General features: G+C 35.7%; 1 protein-coding gene across 1 annotated transcript in view; it reads left to right on the top strand.

Annotated features, from left to right (window-relative positions):
• The first annotated feature begins 12364 nt into the window (after positions 1–12364).
• Positions 12365–21390, top strand: part of LOC106132572 (semaphorin-1A) — a 298048-nt gene continuing 289022 nt past the window's right edge. The window contains exon 1 of the mRNA XM_060949553.1: positions 12365–12545. Within this exon, the coding sequence (XP_060805536.1) occupies positions 12449–12545 (97 nt within the window). The 5' untranslated portion in view covers positions 12365–12448. The remainder of the gene's footprint in view (positions 12546–21390) is intronic.

Raw genomic sequence — 21390 nt, 5'->3', positions numbered from 1 at the left:
ATAGCCGATCGTCCAATTAAGACTTGACAGAGATGATGTTTCAAACTCATCGAGCTTAATAAATTATGTACTTTGCAATTAAATGGGCTCTAGCACTTTCATATTATTAATTCCATCTTCCATCAATGATTTTATGATAATATTTTAATATTCGTCCGACGATTTCTTGTAATAATATTTGAAATTAATTGATACCATTTCCGTCGAACAACTAAAGTGCAGGATTGTTTACTTCCAAGTTATGGTGACTATATTATTCCATCATATATCGTATGCTCCAAATTGGGCTACTATTTTTTCATGTCACTTCTATTTTGTAATTCCAATGAGAATTGCACAATTTCAGCCATAAAATGGCATAAGTTCTTTAAAATGTACAGAATTATAGCCATGAATTTAATTGGCGAAAAACTTCCTACAATTTTGTCCAAGTCAGGTGGAGCCGAAACTTCGTCTGGCAGAAAAAAAATGCAAAATTTAATTAACAAAGTTATCTGAAAGCTAAAACACAAGTTTCTGAAGAAAAACGAGCCAACTGACACGTTAATTTGATTCAGAATTACAACTGCTTGAGAGCGTGTGAAAGAGATCGTGCCTAGACTACTTATTTCATCGGCCATACTGAATTTCATTCACTTGTAAAATAATATTCTCACTTAGTAAATTAAAAATTGAAGTGGCTTTTAAATTAATAGAATATGTCTTTTATGAATAACTAAGGTATTGAGAATAGCTTTTGCAAAGTATGCCTTTTTTACGTAGGCGGGCGTTTGTCTGTGGGTTTGTACTGCAAATTTTGAGCCTATGGGCTTTTGTACTGGAAAGTATTATGGGCTATCACCTATTAGAATTTTGGGAAAATATTTTTATTTTTACCCAGAACAAATAAATTCAACGATCGGAAGTAACATAGGTTTACTCATTGCCGAGCAAAGGCCCAGTAAAAACTAAACATATTTGTATCAATTTCTAATCAATATTTTAAATAGCTTTATGAAACGTTTTTTATACACAGTTTTTTATTTTTTATATGGTCTCATAAATGTCTGGTTAAAAGTTGAGAATCAATTTGGCTTTTTGTAAATTAACAATTCAAATTTCGTAGAAATGCTTTCTTTGCGTAACTTGGTAAAACTTTTCAGACTTAATGCTATATTTATAACCAAATGATTGATTTCAATGGAAATCTGTGCGAGACATTGAGGTCTATTTTATTGTAAGTAGTATATTTTATGCAGCGACCGTGGCAATAGGAAAGAGCTCTGCCTACCCCTCAATCAAATACTCGTCGACGTATTATTGTAAGCTTATTAGCCTATCTCTTAGTCGCCTTTTACGACATCCATCGACTATTCTAAAGTTCCGGGAACCACACGGCACAAATAACTTAACTAATTTACAAAACGAACTAAAGTTACTTTAACTCAAGGTGCAACACCACTTCAGTCAATTTCCTGAGTGAGAAACTGCACCGTGCCTTATAATGATAGTCCAATATTATCTAAGCGGGTCGTTTCGCGTGGCAGCTAGACCGTTTTGTTTATTTTCTCAATAAAGTGGGTCGATCGATTCTCTGTTCAGTATCGTCACTTAATCTCACGTAGACGGTGAGATCATAGTTTAATACTGAAGTGCGCCAGCGGCTGCGTACGAAAAATACCGCTGATTTCCGTTCCGCGGAAATATCGGGAAATCCTGTTATTAATTAGTACAGTTTTTAACAACATAACGTATCAAATTTGGCGGGTTGGGCTGTGCGCTGATGTCAGTCAGTGTCCTCTTTTATATGTATTTGAAATACAGCTATCTTGGATATTCCTAATGGGGTATTGAATCATACATATAATGGTTACATTGGTTGTTAGCGCCAATACTAAGTTGCGTGTTCAAATTTAACTTTTGATTAGTTCCAAGTACTAGTGAAGTAATAATTAATCAATGTCTAAACAATAAATTGGCGGCGTGTTGTTCCCGCCCTAGAATAGGACCATACCATGTACTATGGGCGGGATAAAAGAGACAAATAACATGTAACAAACTCCAAAAGTTTTCCTAAAAATTATGAAAATTTGAACATCGAGATGTCAAAGCTTTAAATAAGCAGGAAGCTTTAATTTGACAGGAAGCTAAAAATCTAGTGGAAAATTTTGCATTATCTATGGCAGATCGGATTGTGAATTTGATTAACATTGGTATAAGCACCTTCCGTTAACTCTTCAGGCTGAATAGTTCGTAATTGTCTTATATTCATTGTCGAATATTTTTTACTTGTATTAGGATTTTATCGATTCGCTTTCTATCTCTTTATTTCGTATATCGTTACTTCTTCTTGAAGTATTTAACAAATACGAATTTTAACCGTGCAGAGCCTTTGTTGTATTTAGTATAGATATTTAACGTATTTAGTAATTAACATATTCTGCGAGGATCCCTATGGAGTCTACAACCGGATCGCATGCGACTAAATTTGACAGTCGATGGACCAATTCCCAGGCCACTCCTGGGGTGCTATCTTTAAATTTGGAATCCTACTCACTTAAGTAGACGAGAAGAATAGTAATACCTTAAATCTTGACTGATTTTCTTCAACGAGCGGGTGACGGTCTATTGGTTTTAAGATTCCGACTCAAAAAGCTTGACAATTCTTAGATAAATAGGTATTCTACCTGATTTTCATATGAAAGGACGCAATTGACACTAATAAACCTAGAAGATGAAGGTCTTCCGTGGTTTTTAAGGATAATGATAAATTTAGTCACCAATCTTGACTCGTGCTTTTCTTTATCGGCTACTACGAAATGCACGCACTGTCGCAATGAAAAATATATATTTGATTTATTGTTGCATAAGAAAAACATTCTCACTGAATGAGACGTCAAATTAAAAATAGTGTTAAAAAAGCTATTAGAAAAAGTTTCATCTATTGTATTCCTCTACTACTTATTATTTTACAGGTCCGTACTTCAGAATTACTAAAATAAAATGACCTGAATTTAACGACTTTCGATTGAAGTTTATTCGTTCGCTAAAATAGGCAGATGATTATCAAAATAGCGCTCCTAGACTTCACCTAGTGCACTGGTAGCTGTTTATTTTCCCGATAAAGTGGGACAATCGATCTAGCCGGCCATTCAGACCGTCACTTAATCTACGGGGTTGCCCTTTGAAGATAATTTCACGCTGGATCCGTTCGAAAAATAATCTACGAGTAGATTTACCGATTGTGATATTACAAATTGTTCCGACTACAAAAAATTGCGCCTCTTTCCCGAACGAGTAGACAGAGACTACATATCTTGCCGTGACACGTGGATATATTGTTTTAGTACCATAAGATATGCAAATTTTGGAAGCTGAAGGCTAAGGCGTACCTTGATCAAATTGGGGACGTCCCAAAGTTCAGGTCGAGAGTACCATAAACCGCTGAGCTTGCATATATATAAATTGAATATAGATCCGTGCAAAAATAATCTAGACTTACGGACTGCGATATTACAAGTCGTTTGGAGTATACTTATTTTGCTAAAACCTCGTGAATTTTGTACGTGAATAACAACATACAGTATTTTTGTTGGTTATTATAGCTCAGATGAGCTCACAGTTTGTGTGTGAATTTGAATAAGTTTAGGAAAGAATTTCACGTTGTGTTAGTTGGTATTTTTGTTTTTATAATATTTATTCAGATTTTTCTTTGTATAACAACATCACAGTCATAATAACCTACTCAAATTCTTTTCTATACTGCAAAATTCGCCTCTTAAACTTGTTGACTGTTATCTCCATTATTTATGAGGTCAATCAATGTTTACGATTCAAGAGTTAGAGGACCAGATAATTATGACTGAACGACCTCTAGATTACATAAAGAATCTACAACCTACATGCCAAATTTTGTGTCTAGATTATGTCAGTCAAACAGTCTGTTAGTGTCTTAATCTAGAGATACATAGATATATGACTTAGCACATTCAGATAGGTTTTAAAGTTTCCTTTTGTTACTACCATTTTCAATTACTAGTTCTTTCTCACATTCTCAGTACGGGCTATATCCAAAATAAAAATATTTAATTTTATTTTTATAACATAGAATATCGGTGTAGGCGCAGGCAAAAGCTAGTTTACCTATAAAAATGCCTGTTATTCAGCCTCGTCACTCAATCTGTGGTAGCGTAGCGGAGATAATTTCACGGCCGCCTGGCATGCTAGCCCGGTATCAATTCAATTTCATAGCTATAACTCGTTGGAAATTGCCGGCTCAGCTTACTAAGTAGCTGGATGGAGTTACCAATTGATTGAGAGACGTTTTTAATCTAGTAAATGGTGTAAATAGTATAGGTTTTATATAGATGTTTAGAAATGACTTGTAAAATGCGAACGTGATAATGATTCGACTTTATAAAACCTGTTTGTTTCAAGTACAGATTTGAATCCTACCTATGTACCAATTACTTCTTTTGAGTAACATATGCAATTTTGATTTTTACTCGATGCTCGTGTGGCCAGTCAGGCAACCAAGTACATATAGGTCCAGGTTGCTTGAATTTGCAGGTTTCTCTGCAAGGCTGCGGAGGTCAGACGTGAGTAGCTTTATATAGGTACCTAACTTTAATAGGTTGCACTGTGTTCCTCTTTAGAGAGACTAAGACACAAATGAAACTAGAGCCAGATAGAACCCGAATCAGGTTCAACTTGTGAAACGATTTCTTTAAGGCAGTAAATAATGAGCACTTGTGTTCTTGGTCTTTAGGTAGTTGACCTCTGACCAGTGAGTGCATTAATAGAAAGATTTTCGTTAAATTGAGCTTCCGAAGAAAGCTTATGCATAATTCTAAATAAACGTTGTATTTCAAAGGCTAGTAACAATTTTGTACATATTTTAGTTGAAGTCTGTGACACAATTACTTAAGCAAATCGAATTTTCTCTGAAGACATTGGGGAAATGGCAAAAAATGTAACTTCATTCTTTCAACTGTCTTGCGAATTAATAGCTCTGAACATACAACAAAAGCCTCCCACAAAGTGGTGTCATTACGAAGGACATTAACTATTCTATCTATTTGCCTTTTACTTCTTATAATACTTTATTTTTCACGTCACTTTTGTTGGCAAAAGCTTTTATATTAACAATTTTTAATAAATTACTTATTCAGTAGTTTTTCTATGCAAAAAATCACTAATTATTTAGTACCCTTTAACAAATGTGTATAAATTACATACATACATACATAAAATCACGCCTCTTTCCCGGAGGGGTAGGCAGAGACTACCTCTTTCCACTTTTCAGTGTATAAGTTAGGACACAGTTATTTATTTATTTAAACTTTATGCACGTAAAATGTACAACAGGTGGACTTAATGCCACAAGGCATTCTCTGCCAGTCGAACCTTTAGACCAAACTGAGATGGATGTACGGGTAGTGCGATAACTGTAAAATAAAAAACTATATAAATATAAATAATAATAGGTTACTTAATACACTTGCATATAATATATTACAAACATAAGTATGACTATATATATAAAATAAACATACATATACTACATAAGTTCGATGATTGTGTAAAGTTTAAGGAAATCTACTGGTCAAAAAGAAGATCATGGACTTGCTCCCTGAATACAAATCTTTTAGGCGCCTTCCGAATAGGTTCAGGAAGAGAATTCCACAATCTGATGGCTTGCACTTGGAATGAATTCGACAGGAATCCCAGGCGGTGGGCAGGAGTGGCCAGAAGAAGGTTTTCAGAAGAGCGAAGAGATCGAGCGTGTGTAGCGCTTAAAAGTGGGAACTTCGATTTAAGATAATCTGGAGCGCAAGGCAATTGTATACAACATGGATAGGATTCTAGCTTTGCGACAAAGAGGAATAGGCAGCCAACCAAGCTGAGAACGAAAGTTATCTACATATAAGAAAAATTACAGTAGACATCTGAACAAACTTAAGTTAGTTATTCCTAAACGAGTAAGTTGAAAACAAAATACACTCACTGATCAAAATTAAATGAAATATATTGGAAAGCATTGCTTACACCAATAAAAAGCAGCTCAAGCTAATATTGCCGCCCTCGTGTATATCAAATGAAGTCTTTTCTAAACTATTCGTCAGAAGAATGATTCGATTGACGATCTGTATACGACGACGAATCATTATTGATTGTTACAGTTTACCTCGGAGAGCTATTTTTGTTTAAACTTACTTTTTAATCAATCGTAATAGGTTTTTCTCGATACTACAATCCAAAGTTCAGTCTTATGTTTTTAACAATGTATGAGTTCATCTTTCTGATTGGGCATGAGAGCTAGTCAGTTTAGATTCAAACAGTTTACCATTTGGTTCTTGACCTGACTTTTCACCCGATTTGATCAAGTTACATTTATTTGTCTTGGCTTTTCCCTTATTAACTTTAAGCTTTCAATTATTAAAAAATATTTGCGGGATGAATACATCATACCTTGCTTAAAGTTCACATTAACCCAAACGTTTATAAAAACTGTCAGTAATAGCTTCAGAATAATTTCTTAGTAACGCAAAGATAAGAGAGACAGAGAAAATAACTTAATTATTAATTAAATAATTAAAGTGAATTCAATTTTCTTTTTATAATAGATACTTATTTACTTAAGGTATACACAACAGGTAACAATCGATAACATCGTATAACTTATTATCATTCTCGTATTTTTTATCCACCAAGTATTTTGGAATGTCAATCGAACTACAGAGTTGAATCGATTCTCATATGATTGTAAATGTAGATTGATTGGCTCGCGTCTCTTTTTACCGGCGGCAGTCCATTACGCCACTATTCTCTGCACATTGCAGTTTCAGATCCAAAATGGATCTCGTTTGGATTGTGAGTATAATTCATCACTGTAATATACTATAATGCAATGCTATGTTGGTCTTCCATTCTGGTATGGTAGCGACGAAAAAGTTACAGCTTCTTCCACGCAAATTCTTAAAATCTAAGAATGGCTTAAAGCTTGGAATTCAACTTTTTTAGGGATGGACTATCAACTTATCTCTATCTCAGAAACTCTCCACCATCCAACTTAATGTTACTTTTGAGTCTTGTGACTATTAATTAGCTCAAACTGTCTGTAAGAGGCAAAAAATATACGTATGTTAAGTTATGTATGTTCATCATACCCAGCAAAGCGATGGGAATACTATTCGCTTATATTATTCCTAAAAAAATGTTTTTAGAATTGATTTTAATTTAATTTATTTTTCACAATGTATAAAAATCAATATTTATATAGGTACTTACTTATATGTAACTTAGCTACCGTCAGTGTAATTATGTATGTGTATTCACCCTTCAGTCAAATTGAAAACCTTTAAATTTTTCAGTCTTTTCAAGACCATTGGCTCTGTCTACCCCGTAAGGGATATAGACGTGATTATATGTATGTATGCAATATTTTTAAACTATTATGTTACCGAGTTACTATTATATAATAATTTATTTACACTTAAATTGAAACCTTTCTCTTTTAACAGTCTCTTAAAAATTCAGGCAAACTGTTAATATTTTTTACTCCGTTTGATAAAAATCATAAATTCACTCTTTACATCGACTGTATCGCGGCCGTTTCAGAAACTGCGCTGTTTCAAATTAATCCCAGATCAAAAGTTTCTCATCTCGCCCTATTTGCGTCGGTCGAGCAGTGGCTTCATAAAACTGCCTTTTTTCGTTAAAACGCTCGCCCTAAAACGTTAACAGGGTTTTATGAATTGTGTACATAGGATTTCAGCAAATAATGACAGAAGACATCGCTCTTCGTTGTATCTCGCAAATTTACCGTATTCCAAAATTGTTTAGTAGTTGTGTTACCATTTTATTGTATGACTTTATTAATTTTTGAAGTAAAAAAGGAGATTTGTTATTGTTTACAGTTTTAACGCCAGGATGACGATTTTATAAAATCAACATCCTGCGTCTTTACCTTTCTGGACAAAAGTCCGAATTTCATCTATAATTACAATCTTGGATTGTGTAACTTAGGCATTTACACGTAACACTTAACAGCGGTACCTAACCCAATTAGGGTCATGATAATGACTAAGTTTAAAAAGTAAAAAATGTGAATTGAACCTGTGATTAGAGATATATTTTTGACATCTTTAGAGATGTTTATGACAGCTCTTCTGGTCATGCTGGTCTGGTAGCAAAAACAATCAAAGGTAGCGAGTGACAGCTGCTTCTCTGCCCGTGCAGATTGAAAGTCAATCAAGGCCAAGGCTCATGCACTTGGGAGTCATCCCTAAGGTGATGACCTAGCGATATTTTATATCAATTCTATCATTAAGACATAAAGCTAGGTGTTTTCTTCCAGTCTTTTTGAAATTGCTGGCTCTGTCTACCCTTTAAGGGACAAAAACGTGTTTGTACAAAGTAAAGTATATGTACATACAGGTGATGTGTATAAAGTGAGTGAGCCGAAATAAGGGTTATGATTGTCAAGTTAATTCAACTTAAACACAGGCCAGTAATAAGATCAACTTGGCAAAAGCTAAGTGGGTCTGGATCATTTCCAACGTTATTTTTGGATCGGGCCCAGGGATCCGTTATTAGGGCGCTAAATAATGACACTTTTGGTGATATCTGATAATGCTTTGCCGCTAAAGAGGATGTATAATTATTTTTTGTTTGATCTAAAGGTCATGCGAAATAATATAGCATTTGTCCGCGTTTCGGTGCGTGTACTTACATTGTCACTTGACGCAAATTCATCGGAAACAGTACTTTTTTTACGAATAAAAACAATAATTTCTTTTCCATTGCATAGTTGTGTATTTGGTGAAATTATCTTAGTTGTAATTATGTACAGGGTACAACAAAATATGAAAAATAATTCAACAAATAAATACCAAAAGATCTGAATAATTTTGAGTTCACGACCATTAACGGACTCTTAATACTCCTGAAAAAAGGCGATAATTAAAAATGCGGTTTCAATTACAGCTAGCAAAAACTACAGAAAAATTACGGCGAGAGAGAAAAACAGAATGTTAATTTGAAATATCGTTCAATCTATTATTTTTTCTCGAAGAGACAAAAAGACGTCTGTCAGAGTTAATTACTCTGGAATATGTAAATTTAAAAAAAATAATGAATTACGTAGGAGTAATAAGTTTCAGGATGGACAGGATAGGGAAGGAAGACCTCCCTTCGAAGATTTCGGATCTTTGCTGGAATTTCTGTAGGGGAGATTTAGTTAGTAGCCGGTGTACGCACTACACATGTAAGAAGTGATGGTAACGATGATGTTTTAGAATAATCAAATGGCTAGTTTATTAGCCTTTCCCTTGATTGAACTTTACAATCTGCACAGGAAGAGAAGCAGCTGGCCCATGTGTGGAAACTTGCAGTAGACGAGTGTGCTTATTCCCAATATTCGCCTCTTAGGACTTCCCAGGGAAGGCAATATATGTAGCTGGTTATGTTACTATTATATCACCACTGATAAAGGTTCAGTTAGGTTGAAGGGTTAACCATAGCTTAGTTCTTCATTTTCAGAAGCCGGATATGACGTGCAGTATTGCTTACTGAGTGCAAAAAAATCGCTAAATGTTAGCATTTATTCAATCGAAAAGGTTTATAATGATATCTTTTCGATATTTACTGTAAGCGTTCGCATAAATAATAAAAAAATATCAGAGTTTAGGGGTTTGTACAACAATATTTCTTTCTGCAAATAACTCAAAGTTATTTGTTGCTAAAGTTTTTGTAAAATTTAAAATGCATGGTGAAGGTGGGTTTTAATTTGCCATTTATACATTATTATTTTTATTAGTGCGTTTTTATTAGCTCAACATTCATATAAAACAAACGTTCATTTTACTTATGCTAGTGCGTAGATCATCCCGTCATATAAGGGAGCGTCAAAGCTGCTGTCCCTTTGCTCGCTCGTTATTTATAATTTATTCCCTCAATTAATACATCTCGACGCTTGTCTGCGACACTCCCAAACTTTATAGATAAGAATGCTTTGTTATCCTGCATTTGTCTCTGGTTTATGGTGGCTGATCGAAGAAATGCTTTATGCCGTCCTTATTTTAGATTAAGTAGATATTGATTATATAGAGAGAGATTAGGTAGAGTTTTATCTATTGAGTGACAGGATAAGGAACAGCGTGATAAGGAAATGTTGTGATGTGAAAGAAGATGTAGTTACAGGAATAGAAAAGGGTATGTTAAGATGGTTCGGTCATGTGGAGAGGACGAATGAAAGCAGGTTGACTAAGCAGATATACAAGGAGAGTGTGGAGGGAAAGGTCGGAGTGGGAAGACCTAGACGAACGTATCTTGATCAAATTAAGGAAGTCCTGGTAAAGGGTCAGATCAAAAGTACCCGAAACCGCCGAGCTTGTATGAAGAGAGTTATGAATGTGGATGAAGCGAAGGAAGTATGCAGAGATCGTGGCAAGTGGAAAGAGGTAGTCTCTGCCTACCCCTCCGGGAAAGAGGCGTGATTTTATGTATGTATGTATGTTTATCTATATTAATATTTAATAAGGCGCTTAAATTTTCTCAAAGTTTTTTATTCTACCTGTAAATTTGCATGTTCGCGATTGTCTTAATCATTTTGACTTACGGACGGGTAGGCGGAGATGATGGAACTATAAGAGAACTATAAACATAAACATTTCAACAGTGAAATTATCTATCTAATGAAAACATTTTTTTTAAATTTCATATGATTAATATTATAAGGTAAGTTAATCCCATTGTAACTGTAATATAATAACACCAAAGTAAGTTGATTTGTTTGTTCGTTTTTTCTTCACGTTTTATCTACTAAACCAATCTTCTTGAAATTTTGCGTTAATTTATATTAGAGTCTGAAGAAGGACAAAGGGGTATTTTTTATTTCGGTAATAACTATGGTTTCAATGGGCTTGCACAAAAACCCGTATTCTTATGTCGGTGGCGCTAAATACATGTAAACGAAGAAGCTGCGGATAAAAGCTAGTTCAGAATAACATGAAACTAATTATTCCGATTCATGAGAGGGGAAATATACCATATTCTTCAGCTAATAAGTTTCAGCAGAAAGAAGAAAAAAAACCTTCGAGGTCTTTCGTTCAGCGGCGTCAACAGTTAAGATGGCCATGATAGTCGCAAAACTTCATTAAGAAGCGGCAGTATAAGAAGTTCATACCACTTAACACTTATATATCATCCTGTATGTAATTCAATTAAATGACTTGAGATGCACTTCACTTTAGAAAGCGAGTATAAAAGTTTGTTTGTGCCCCCATTAACGACAGAGTCCTATGAATGCATACTGGCTTTCCGCCCAAGGAGTCATGCACTATTAATGTTTATTTTATTGATTTTCACACGGCCGGCCAGAATGCATCTCTGGTACACTGACACGGAAGTCACTACGACAAAGTTCTAAATGCCGCGAATAAAATTACAAGGGAGCAACTTTGTCCAATTAATAATAATGAATACGCCGGGACCCCATTGTTGCACAAAAGTTCAATTTCGACAGGGTCGCAAACGTAAGCCTTGCTGTATGGTGTTAGAACTTTGTAAAAATAAATTTTAATATTTTTGTGTTTGCTTTACTTTTGTTGTAACTCTATCCAGTTGGGTAGTTACTACACATCGATTAATTTTACGATGTGTGTAATTGTAATATATTGCTTTAGGTTACGCTAAGCTATATTATTTCGGAATGGAAGCGTTGTTCCAAGTGAGGCAACTTAATTAATTAAGTACATTTTGTTTCTTCGTTGACAATTTGACATATGACACTTGTTTACTTAGTTCTTGAAGGTAATTGCTGTGTGTATCAGAAGGTCAATGGAAAAGTTTCTACATACAGTAGGTAGTACATGTTTAGGTCTTCCATACGTATCCTGAATAATTGAAATTATGCATCTGACTACAATGTGCAGTAAAAGATTAATGACCAAAACAAAATCGTTTAACGTTTTCTTGAGTTGATCATTACGAAACGAAAACTAAGTCACGAATGCTGAAATTTTACCGGAAGGGGAATTCTTTGCAATGAGCTCTACAACCCATTAAAGTTGTAATTGCGACCTTACGATTCGCTGAACTGTCACGCCCTCGACACGGCCTAACGATTTTTTAATACACCCGAAATCGCTTATAAACAAAGCCGAAGGCACCCTGCGGGTTTAATTGCAGGTTTAGTGTCGGCGTTCATTAGGACATGCAGGCGCTTTTTTAACGCGATTATGACGTCGCAGGGTCGGCGCTGCGGGCGGAGGGCTGCGTCACGTGCCAGATCCGCACTCCGCAGCCCCACGCATGCGAGACCGCGGGGCGCCGGCAGCGCAGGCGCGCCCCCCGAGCCCCCTAGTCCTCAGTCCGACGCCGGCCGCCGCGCGCCCCGCCCGTCCGAGTCACGCTCTGCCGCGAGTCGCGAGTGATCTCCAAGTGATGTCGACTTGTGACTAGTGCCATGCTCGTGTTACGCTGTGCTCTCCTGGCGGCACTCCTCGCCGCCGCCGATGCTGCCTGGCAGGAGAACGTCAGGCCCAAGGTCTTCGCGCAATTAGGTAAGTCCACACGATTCTGACACCAACCATAACTCACAACAATCGGCCTAATAGGCTGCCAAAACGGAGCCAGTGTAGGGCATAGACCCGTAAGGGCGAGTTTACAACCGTGGTTGACAGCACGCCCCATGTTTATGTTGTTTTGTTTGACGACAACGCGCGAACAAACAGTCTCATTCAAAAGTTCTCATGTTGATGTCAATAGTCTAGTAAAAATTTTAAGAAAAGCGAAATGTGGGTAGGTATAACGATAAAAAAATTGTTGTGGTAGAGGTTACATCTGTTCCTTTTAGGGATCATAGCAACAAGATAGGTTAGGTTAAGAGCGGACCGTCGTGTTTATATCATCAACATTGTAAGCGGTGACATCGGCGATGTTTACAATAACATAGTAGAAAGTTATGGACGTTTAGTATCTAAAACGGGAAGCTTTAAATTTCAAAATAACCGTTATCTAAACATTAAAACGAGTTCGAAATCGGTGAACCTGTAAATATTTTTACAATATGAAGACTTTTAGAAAAAGTAAAAGCTGATATGGTATCAATTATTTTGTGGCAAATAAGAATCCATGTACTCAAAAACAAAATACCGTGAAAATAGTATATATGATACTATTTTCACGGTAAGTATAAGTTGTGGCTAAAATTGGTGCACCATATTCCAATTGGAATAAACATAAATGGCTTTAGAACGCCTTGCGGTGCCAGTAAACTATTTGGAGTCACGCGACAGTTCCTGTAGGAATAAAGCCAGCACTGGGCCATTGTTTTATTGTGCAGTCTGCATTGCGGGGGATAGCCACGTGGCTGTCATTAGTACAATACAAAGCAAAGTAGTTTGTCCTGCGTTTTGCAATGCCGCGCTTGGATTAGCGATGTTTAACGTACTGGATGAAACTTTGTCATCGAGAGATGCTTTGAATAAGAAGGCAATGGAGTGTGTGAAATGCTTTATGATCAGGGTTTTGATATCATTAATGAAAACTAGCTCCAGTTACGGGAATGTTATTTGACTATTGATCTTTAACAGTTAAAGAAAAAGTTTTTGTTGAAAAGAGTGAGATCCTTTCAAACTGAAAATATACTATACTATATTATGTTTGTAGCTCTTGGTCTTCCTATTAAAAATAAAATAAAATAAAAATAAAATATTTAGTGAATGCTTTTAGAAGACATCGAGTTTTTAAACTGAGAGTGGCAGATTAGGTGATAACGACTGCGATGAAAAGTCACAGACAATGATTGTCCCAATTTCGTTTTTGAAAGTAACTTTGTAACAATCGTGCGGTATTGTGATAAAGGCGATAACCTGAGCGATCTTTTGTTAACTAACAACACACACATTGTAATGTAGGTATAAAATTATAGGAAACAAACCTGATATTGTGGTAACTGTAAATAACTTATTAATAGCTATCAAACCTATACAAAGCTAAAAGGAATTTCTAAAATTAGCTCAAACACTTCTAACAATTAATTACATGATTCATGATCACAAATGAAATGAATCGAAATGTCGAGACTGTTTCAAAGACATAATTCATTGATATAAAGGACACTAACTGTAAATGAAAGGACTGCTGAAATCATATGTGGTGAAACTGCTCGTAAATTGATTAATGAACAGCTTCCATTTGATGACGCCAGAAGACGAGACGCGAATGCGTCCAACGCATATCCTGCCAATGTATCCGGCCATTGTTGTAGTTATAGCTTCCAAATGCTAATGCATTCATTAATAACGCAAATGCACCATAAAAGTATTAACTTGAGACTCGACCGATAAAAATATTATTAAAATTCGTTTAATGTTCTACTTTGAATATTATCTGACAACTTTTGAATACTTATTGACTTGAACTAAGTGGCGTTTGTTTACGTGCAAAAATTTCGGTAATATTGTTTAAAGGATGAGTTACTGTGTTGAATAATAAGTCTAGTTTGTATTTTTAAATAGAAGAAATAATTGATATGGCCTGTTTTGTATTAAATTATGCCTTGCCATTTTGAAATATCACAGAAATGTATTTAAATTTGTGAAGAACCGCTATTATACTTTGATATTCGGATTCAGAATATACTCATATACATAATTGCATTATGTTACGTTGTTAGTTGTTAGACATACGTGCACTGAAGCAGCAGTGTCAATATCTCAACATTAACGATATCCACAACTCTAAACTGATATGTATAGCTAAATTGACCGCATTGTGGAAACTTGGTCCGGTAATCGACATGAAGATTGATTTACATGCTCTTACTTGAAGGGGTCTAGCTACTAGCTCAGATTAATATATTTGATTTATTGTTGGGAGATATATTGAGAAGTATTAATCAGTATTTTTAAACTAACCACTGATAGATTTATGAAATCAATGAGCAGCATTTGAAAGTATTTCATGTTTTTAGAAGTCATCAAACATTCTTTGCTTTTCCAGTAATAAAAATGCCTCAGATGTGTAAAATTAAGACGTGAAGTGTTAACTTTCGATATGGTAGACTTGTAGGTGTTGAAATGTAAGAAACATTATTGTTTATTTCAGATAACTAATTCCGAATACATTGTGTTATGTAAAATAACAACTTTAATAAAAACTAAATACTTACTCAAGATAAAATATTTTATGAAATAGTTTTCTGGACTAGTTGATCATACGTTGACTCACAATGAATTACAGTTCATTGAACACAAATACTTACCCCAGTTCATTTAACTTAAGAGCGATGGCAATAAATGTTTCCTTTATTAGAAGTAACACTCATTTTAGTTCCCATATTAAGTAAAGTAATGATCTAAAAAATGGTATAAAGAACCCAAGGCACTGCCTCAATTATAATGTCGGAAGAGAATAATAATTTCAAATTACCGTATCCCCTGACAAAAATTATGAACAATAACATAATGTAGTATCTACTTACATTATGAAGATTTTAGAGATTCTGGTTGAACCCTAACTATGAAATTAATTTGCCTAGCACATTTCGCTATGAGAATCCTGACTAACAATATAATGCTCCTGTTATGAATGTTCCCTTCAAGATAAGTGGATGCATACTAGCTAACCTAATTTGAGAGTATGTAATGTGACTGTATCGGCGTCCGCTGATATTAATGTAGAAATTGTGTCAGTGGATTAATTAACAATGTGACAAATAAGCAAGAAGACTCATAGATATTTGATAAGCGGATTTTATGATCTAAATAAGGGTTTTGGAAAACACCAAAATATGTATCAATAATCACTTTTTTTTAATTTATCTGTATACTAGCTTTCCGCCCGCGGCTTCGCCCACGTGTAATTCGGTTATATACATATATATTTACGTGATTCTTTTTTTGTTCGGTAGAGTATACTTTCAAGTTGGTCCCGTTGTTACCTAGTCAGGATCTGATGATGGTATTCCAGGGAAATCAAGGGCAAACCTCAAATTTACAGGCAATTACGTTTTTGACAATTTCATAGATCTGTTTAAGTATTTGCGTCTGATAGTCATCATCCCATGTGAATGAGCTGATGATGGAAGGTACAACTCCTCAACGGTTAGGAGTTGAAAGAAAATTCTTACGAAGTTATACGTACATGTGAGGCTATTAGGTTGACCTGATAATAAAAAGTAAATCTCATTAACGTTAAGAATTTAGGTGAAAATGGATGCGGACAAATTTCGTCTCTTCACTTGTTTCCTTTTAGCTGTTTGTATGGGTAGTGTTAACACAAAATAAGGATTTAAAGGCGTGATGTTATTAATGTTATGCATGTATGTACATAATTATGTATGTTATTATGTATGTTAAAGAGACGACTGAAAGTTGTCATACAAAGTCTTTTTTTTTAAGGATGGGAAATCATCAAATGACCTCTCCCGCTCTGAGTGGAACGGAAGGGAGTGTCAGACTTTTACTGACTAAAACCCACCTCGTTCCTTCAGTTGCCCTTTGCGTTCCGGGGCCACGGTATCTCGTTAGAACTTTCGCGCAGCCCCGGCTCAGTTTATCCCGTTTCCCCCCCTTGGGGGTTGACATTTCAAAAATCCCTTCTTAGTGCTCACTTATGTTACTAAAGGAACCTCTGTTCAAAATCTCAGACTCCTATACCGAGCGGTTTCGGCTGTGCGTTAATAAATCAGTCACCCAATCGCACCCCCTAAATCACGATTGGAGGGTAGTTTGAAAAAACTTATAATGTCAAACATATTTACTTGCCTATGTACGTGTTCATGCCAAGTTTCAAGTTTATAAACTCAAGGAATAAGAATTTTCATAGAAACGTTTTTACCCCTTTTCCCCCCCTTGGGGGTTGAATTTCCAAAAATCCTTTCTTAGTGCTCCCCTACATATCCCAAGGAACCTACATTCCAAATTTCAGCTGTCTACGACCAGTAGTTTCGACTGTGCGTTGTCTGTCAGTCAGTCACTCAGTAACGGAAGAGTTTTATATATAAAGATATGACTGGGTATTTGACTACTTTTGCTTTCTAAAAATGCGGAATTCATCTTAACTTTGCCTACTTCTTGGCTGCCATCTAACTTACGGAAAGGCGGCCTTAAGTCGATGTCTAGTATTCTAAAGACAGTATATCCTACTACAAATTACTGCTCAGAAAGTGCAGTAAAATCAGTTAAGCTATTGCAAATGTGTCAGATATAATTTATGGTGCAGTAAAGAAAAGCTGTTTATATTTAGTGATAGCGGCAAAATAACCTGTACTGGCTATACCTAGACCGGTTCTGAGTGGGTAGTAAGACGGCGACGGGATGGGCAGAATTTCTGACTCATAGGGCGATGACTCAGTAGAGAGATGAAAGATGGGATAAATTAATGCGAAACGGTCTTCAGAATATCAAATTGGTATGAAAGTCCGGCCAACTGGGAACGAAAGAGAAGATGATTGGGCAAAAAATTTAGACTCGTGAACAGATGTGTTTGTGGACAGCTGTCAATACTTTTTGTACACAAATATCAATATTGTCTTCGGCATTTGAGTACAATATTTACGGTCCTTTTGTTCTATTGACAAACAATTTGGAGTGGTTTGGATGTGGTTAAAACATGAAGATCACAAAAAAGTTATTTTTTTTTGCCATTATAAAAGATAGTACGTGGTTTTTAAGGTTGCTTTTTTATAAAATAAATCGGCCCATAAACATCTCGATGACCTTTACTATAAGTTGATTAAAATCATTAATCAACCTGATGTATTACTGGTGTAAATTAAAACCATAATATTTAAAGCTCAAGTCAACACAAAAGAAAACAAAGTATATCTCTAAGGAGTACTAAATCATAATAAAATAAGCCCAATAGAATTTAGAGATACATTCTTAAAAAGAGAGCTCTAAAAGAAGATTTATGAACTACCTACTCCGGTTTGTACAGGTGCCTTTTTTAAACTTCAATTCTTTACCGTTTATGATGTTGCATTATGGGTTCCGTCACCCTCTTTTTATACTTTAAAAGCTAGGATTATAGAACGTTTAAGTGGCACCATAAAATAACCGTTTGTACCTGAAGAAGAAATAAATTACTTTACAGGATAATGCTTTTATATCCGGGAATGTTTTGTACGTGTCGCAAATAAACTTATGGGTATTTATTGGATCATTCATCAGGAGCCAATACCCGAGGGAGCAGTTATGTGGTCGGGGTGTATTGTACAGATGTGAAGTAGTGTTTATGATTGCACGCCTGCTATTTATTAAAAGTTTATTTAAGTTAGATGGTTGTCTTGCATAATTTTTAATTGATCCTGGATTTGTAAAAGTAGCAGATTATAAAGTCTTTAAAGAAGACGGTATCGCCTCAAACCAATAAGAAAATTTTATCGCACCGCTCGTACTTCTAGTTAATAAAAATCATAAATAAAACGATAACCGCTAATCAAAAAAGGACAAAAGTTCAAACATCGACAACACAATCGCTGTTAAAGTGGAATCTCGCGGAGAGGAATGCGGTTGGAAAGTAAAACAAAAATGTGTTTAATGGTAACGTGATATGGTAAATAATGGTCTGTGCGGGATCGGCGGTTGTTACGCAATTAGAATTGAATCTTAAGATTGGGCTGTAAGGTGTTTTTTCATTTAGGGGTGAGGTTGGAACGGATGACACAAGTAGCACGCACGTGCGTACCGTCTCTTGGAGCCCGGGGTGCGGGGGCCGCGGCTCTGGCGCCGCCTGGCGGGAGAGGGACAGCTTTATGACGATACGATATATATTGTCTTCGCCCAGTGTGGGATTTACCGTTCCGTTTGTTTTATTTTTTCGGACACGCCGATTAATTTCTTTTAGGGGCCTGTTTCGGGGTCGCCTGTTCCAACAATCAAATTTTCTCCCTGTTTTGTGGTTTATGTAAGTGCCTCTGCAATGCTGATTTTATTCTTAGCTGAAAATATGGCCGCATATATTCCACAAATAACGTAAGCACATGTGTGCAGCATTTGTTTTGCGTTGCATTTCCTTTGCAGAGTTAGCAACAACTCTCATAACTTCCAAGGATGTTTTGAAGATTATTGCAGACTTGTATTTGAATTGAGCTTATGGTTTTCATGTTCGATATTATTTCTTTTTAGAATTTACAAATAAAACTTGCAATCACGAAGCACTGTTTTGTAACAAAATAGAAAGTTTTAATATACCTTAACATATTTCGTATATCCGACAGAGAAAAGTAATGAAAAATTTCTGATCATTTATAGAACGCAATCAAAAGAGGATCGATCTCGACAGCTGTTCTATAGGCATTCAAATTCGTCGAAACGATGAAGGATCGGAATGAAAGAAAGATGGCGGATGAATGGTGATTTTGCCCAACCCCTTGCTGACGATGGCAAGGCAAACATTGGTTCAGTAATAAAAATATTTTTTCAAATCGTCGGGCAAAAGAAATGGGAGACTTTTTTTTTTTTACAAAATAGGCCCCGCGAGTGTGCCTAGTCCATTGTCATGGAGTTTTTAAAGCGAGATTAAAAGGAAGCTAATCATAAGCTCGGAGGGGAAACTCAATTGGTTTTACTTCTGTTGCGATTCCTATAACATCACGTTTTCATTTAAATTGGTATCTATGAATAGTCTCTTGATTATCTTTTATTTTTGTGAAAATGTGATGTCCTTTCATAATTGCGAAATCTATGCTTATATTGCAGTTTATAATTACTATTGCTGCAGACTCAAGAGTTGACGAACCTTTTTCAGAGTTGAATCATGTTTAAAATTTAATTTAAGAAAAATGTTATGGTTTTGTTTCTTCTTAATTTCTAATAATGTTATCGGCATTATTAGCAAGCATAAATTGATTAAATCCACTTTTGTCTACTATGTTATTTTTACTAGCTATAGCTAAGCTACTATGACTCAATTCGCCATGAAAGTCTACAGTTTCCTCGAAATGTCCCACATTTTCGCCGTAACTCATTACTTAAGCGTAACAATTAAAGAAAATTCTGAGCAGCCTAGCGCCTTCGCTATCAATGGCATTCGCGATAAATCTCCATATACGTCCTCATTTGCAATGAGTCGCATAAAGCCCTTAGTTTGAAAGGGCAGCGATGAATGGGTGTGAGTCAATGGGTCGTAAGAAATGGGCCAGTGACGTGAGGTAAAGCAAGTGAAACGTGTTCCTAGCCACCTTATCAAGATCTCTCGTCGATCGACGAGCGACAAGTTGATGTTTCGTGCTGTTAGTTCGAGCTGTTCACGTGGGTTTTTATATCGGTACTTGAAAGTGAAAGCCAATTTCTATGAATTGGTTTTATTTATTATAATGATTGGTTCTGATTGTAATCACAGTAGCATTGGATTTATAAGACTTGATTATTAAGAGTTTCTGACTGACTGGCATATAATATAAAGGCAAATAGTCGAAACTCCTTGCCGTAAGAAACTGAAATTCGGCATCTAGTTTACTTTCGAAGAGACGCGAGCATTGACTGAGGAATTGACTGAAAGGACTGAGGAACCTGATCTTCGACGTATAGTTTGAAACGGGTGGATCTGCAAGTAAAAACAAGTCAGTATACAAAATTAAAAATACCGTGAAGTCATATTGGCATAAGGCAATCGCATTATGGAAGAGTGTAAAACTATGTGCATAGTAATTGTTTTCAATAAGTTGTTGACGTATGTTTCCATAGTGACAAATATGAACTGACGTTCTTGATAGTATTTGCATCAAACTATTCAGTCTTATAGGTACTACAAATTAGAGATTATTTTTAAGTCGTAGGGCTAGACATCCTTGCAATTCCATTTAGGAGGTATTCGGCTAAACCCCTTGTCTTGTTACTATCTATGTCTGTCTACCACTTTAGGAATAAAGAATTGATATGTGAGACTGTCTCTGTCTAATATTGGTAATCCGACTGAATCAAGTAGAACATTTTTGTCGCAACAAATTGAAGATCGCTTCAAGCGGTAGGTCTTTTTAGAATGGAGACTAGAGAAGCTCCGTTAATGAGCCAGGTGGCTATTGCACAATGTGCCTCGGCAACAATGCAATATAGCACGGGAGGGTAGCGCACCCTGTACACTCAACGGCAAATAAATCTACCCAAATTCATTGGATTCTAGTTACTATTACCGTCGCATAACGTCCGTGCATATTTGATAAGTCGTACAGCCGTATACGCTGTAGTTTATTTTTTTAATTGGTTTCTTTGAATGTGTGTTAGGGTTATTTAAATCGTGTCCGGTTGTATTTTGTTATGCATGTTCCATTAATTTAATAACTTTCTAACAATCAAATGGCGTTATTATTTGACACGCTCATTGTTATAATATTAAGCAAAGTAATTTTATGTTTTAGTTTTATATTCATAAACTTAGGTTAATTTAATAAAATATTTG

The sequence above is a fragment of the Amyelois transitella genome, chromosome 19 (assembly GCF_032362555.1).
Source record: "Amyelois transitella isolate CPQ chromosome 19, ilAmyTran1.1, whole genome shotgun sequence".
NCBI classification, from domain to species: domain Eukaryota; kingdom Metazoa; phylum Arthropoda; class Insecta; order Lepidoptera; family Pyralidae; genus Amyelois; species Amyelois transitella.
Note: the sequence above shows the minus strand (reverse complement) of the source record. Positions and strands in the feature narration are given on the sequence as shown.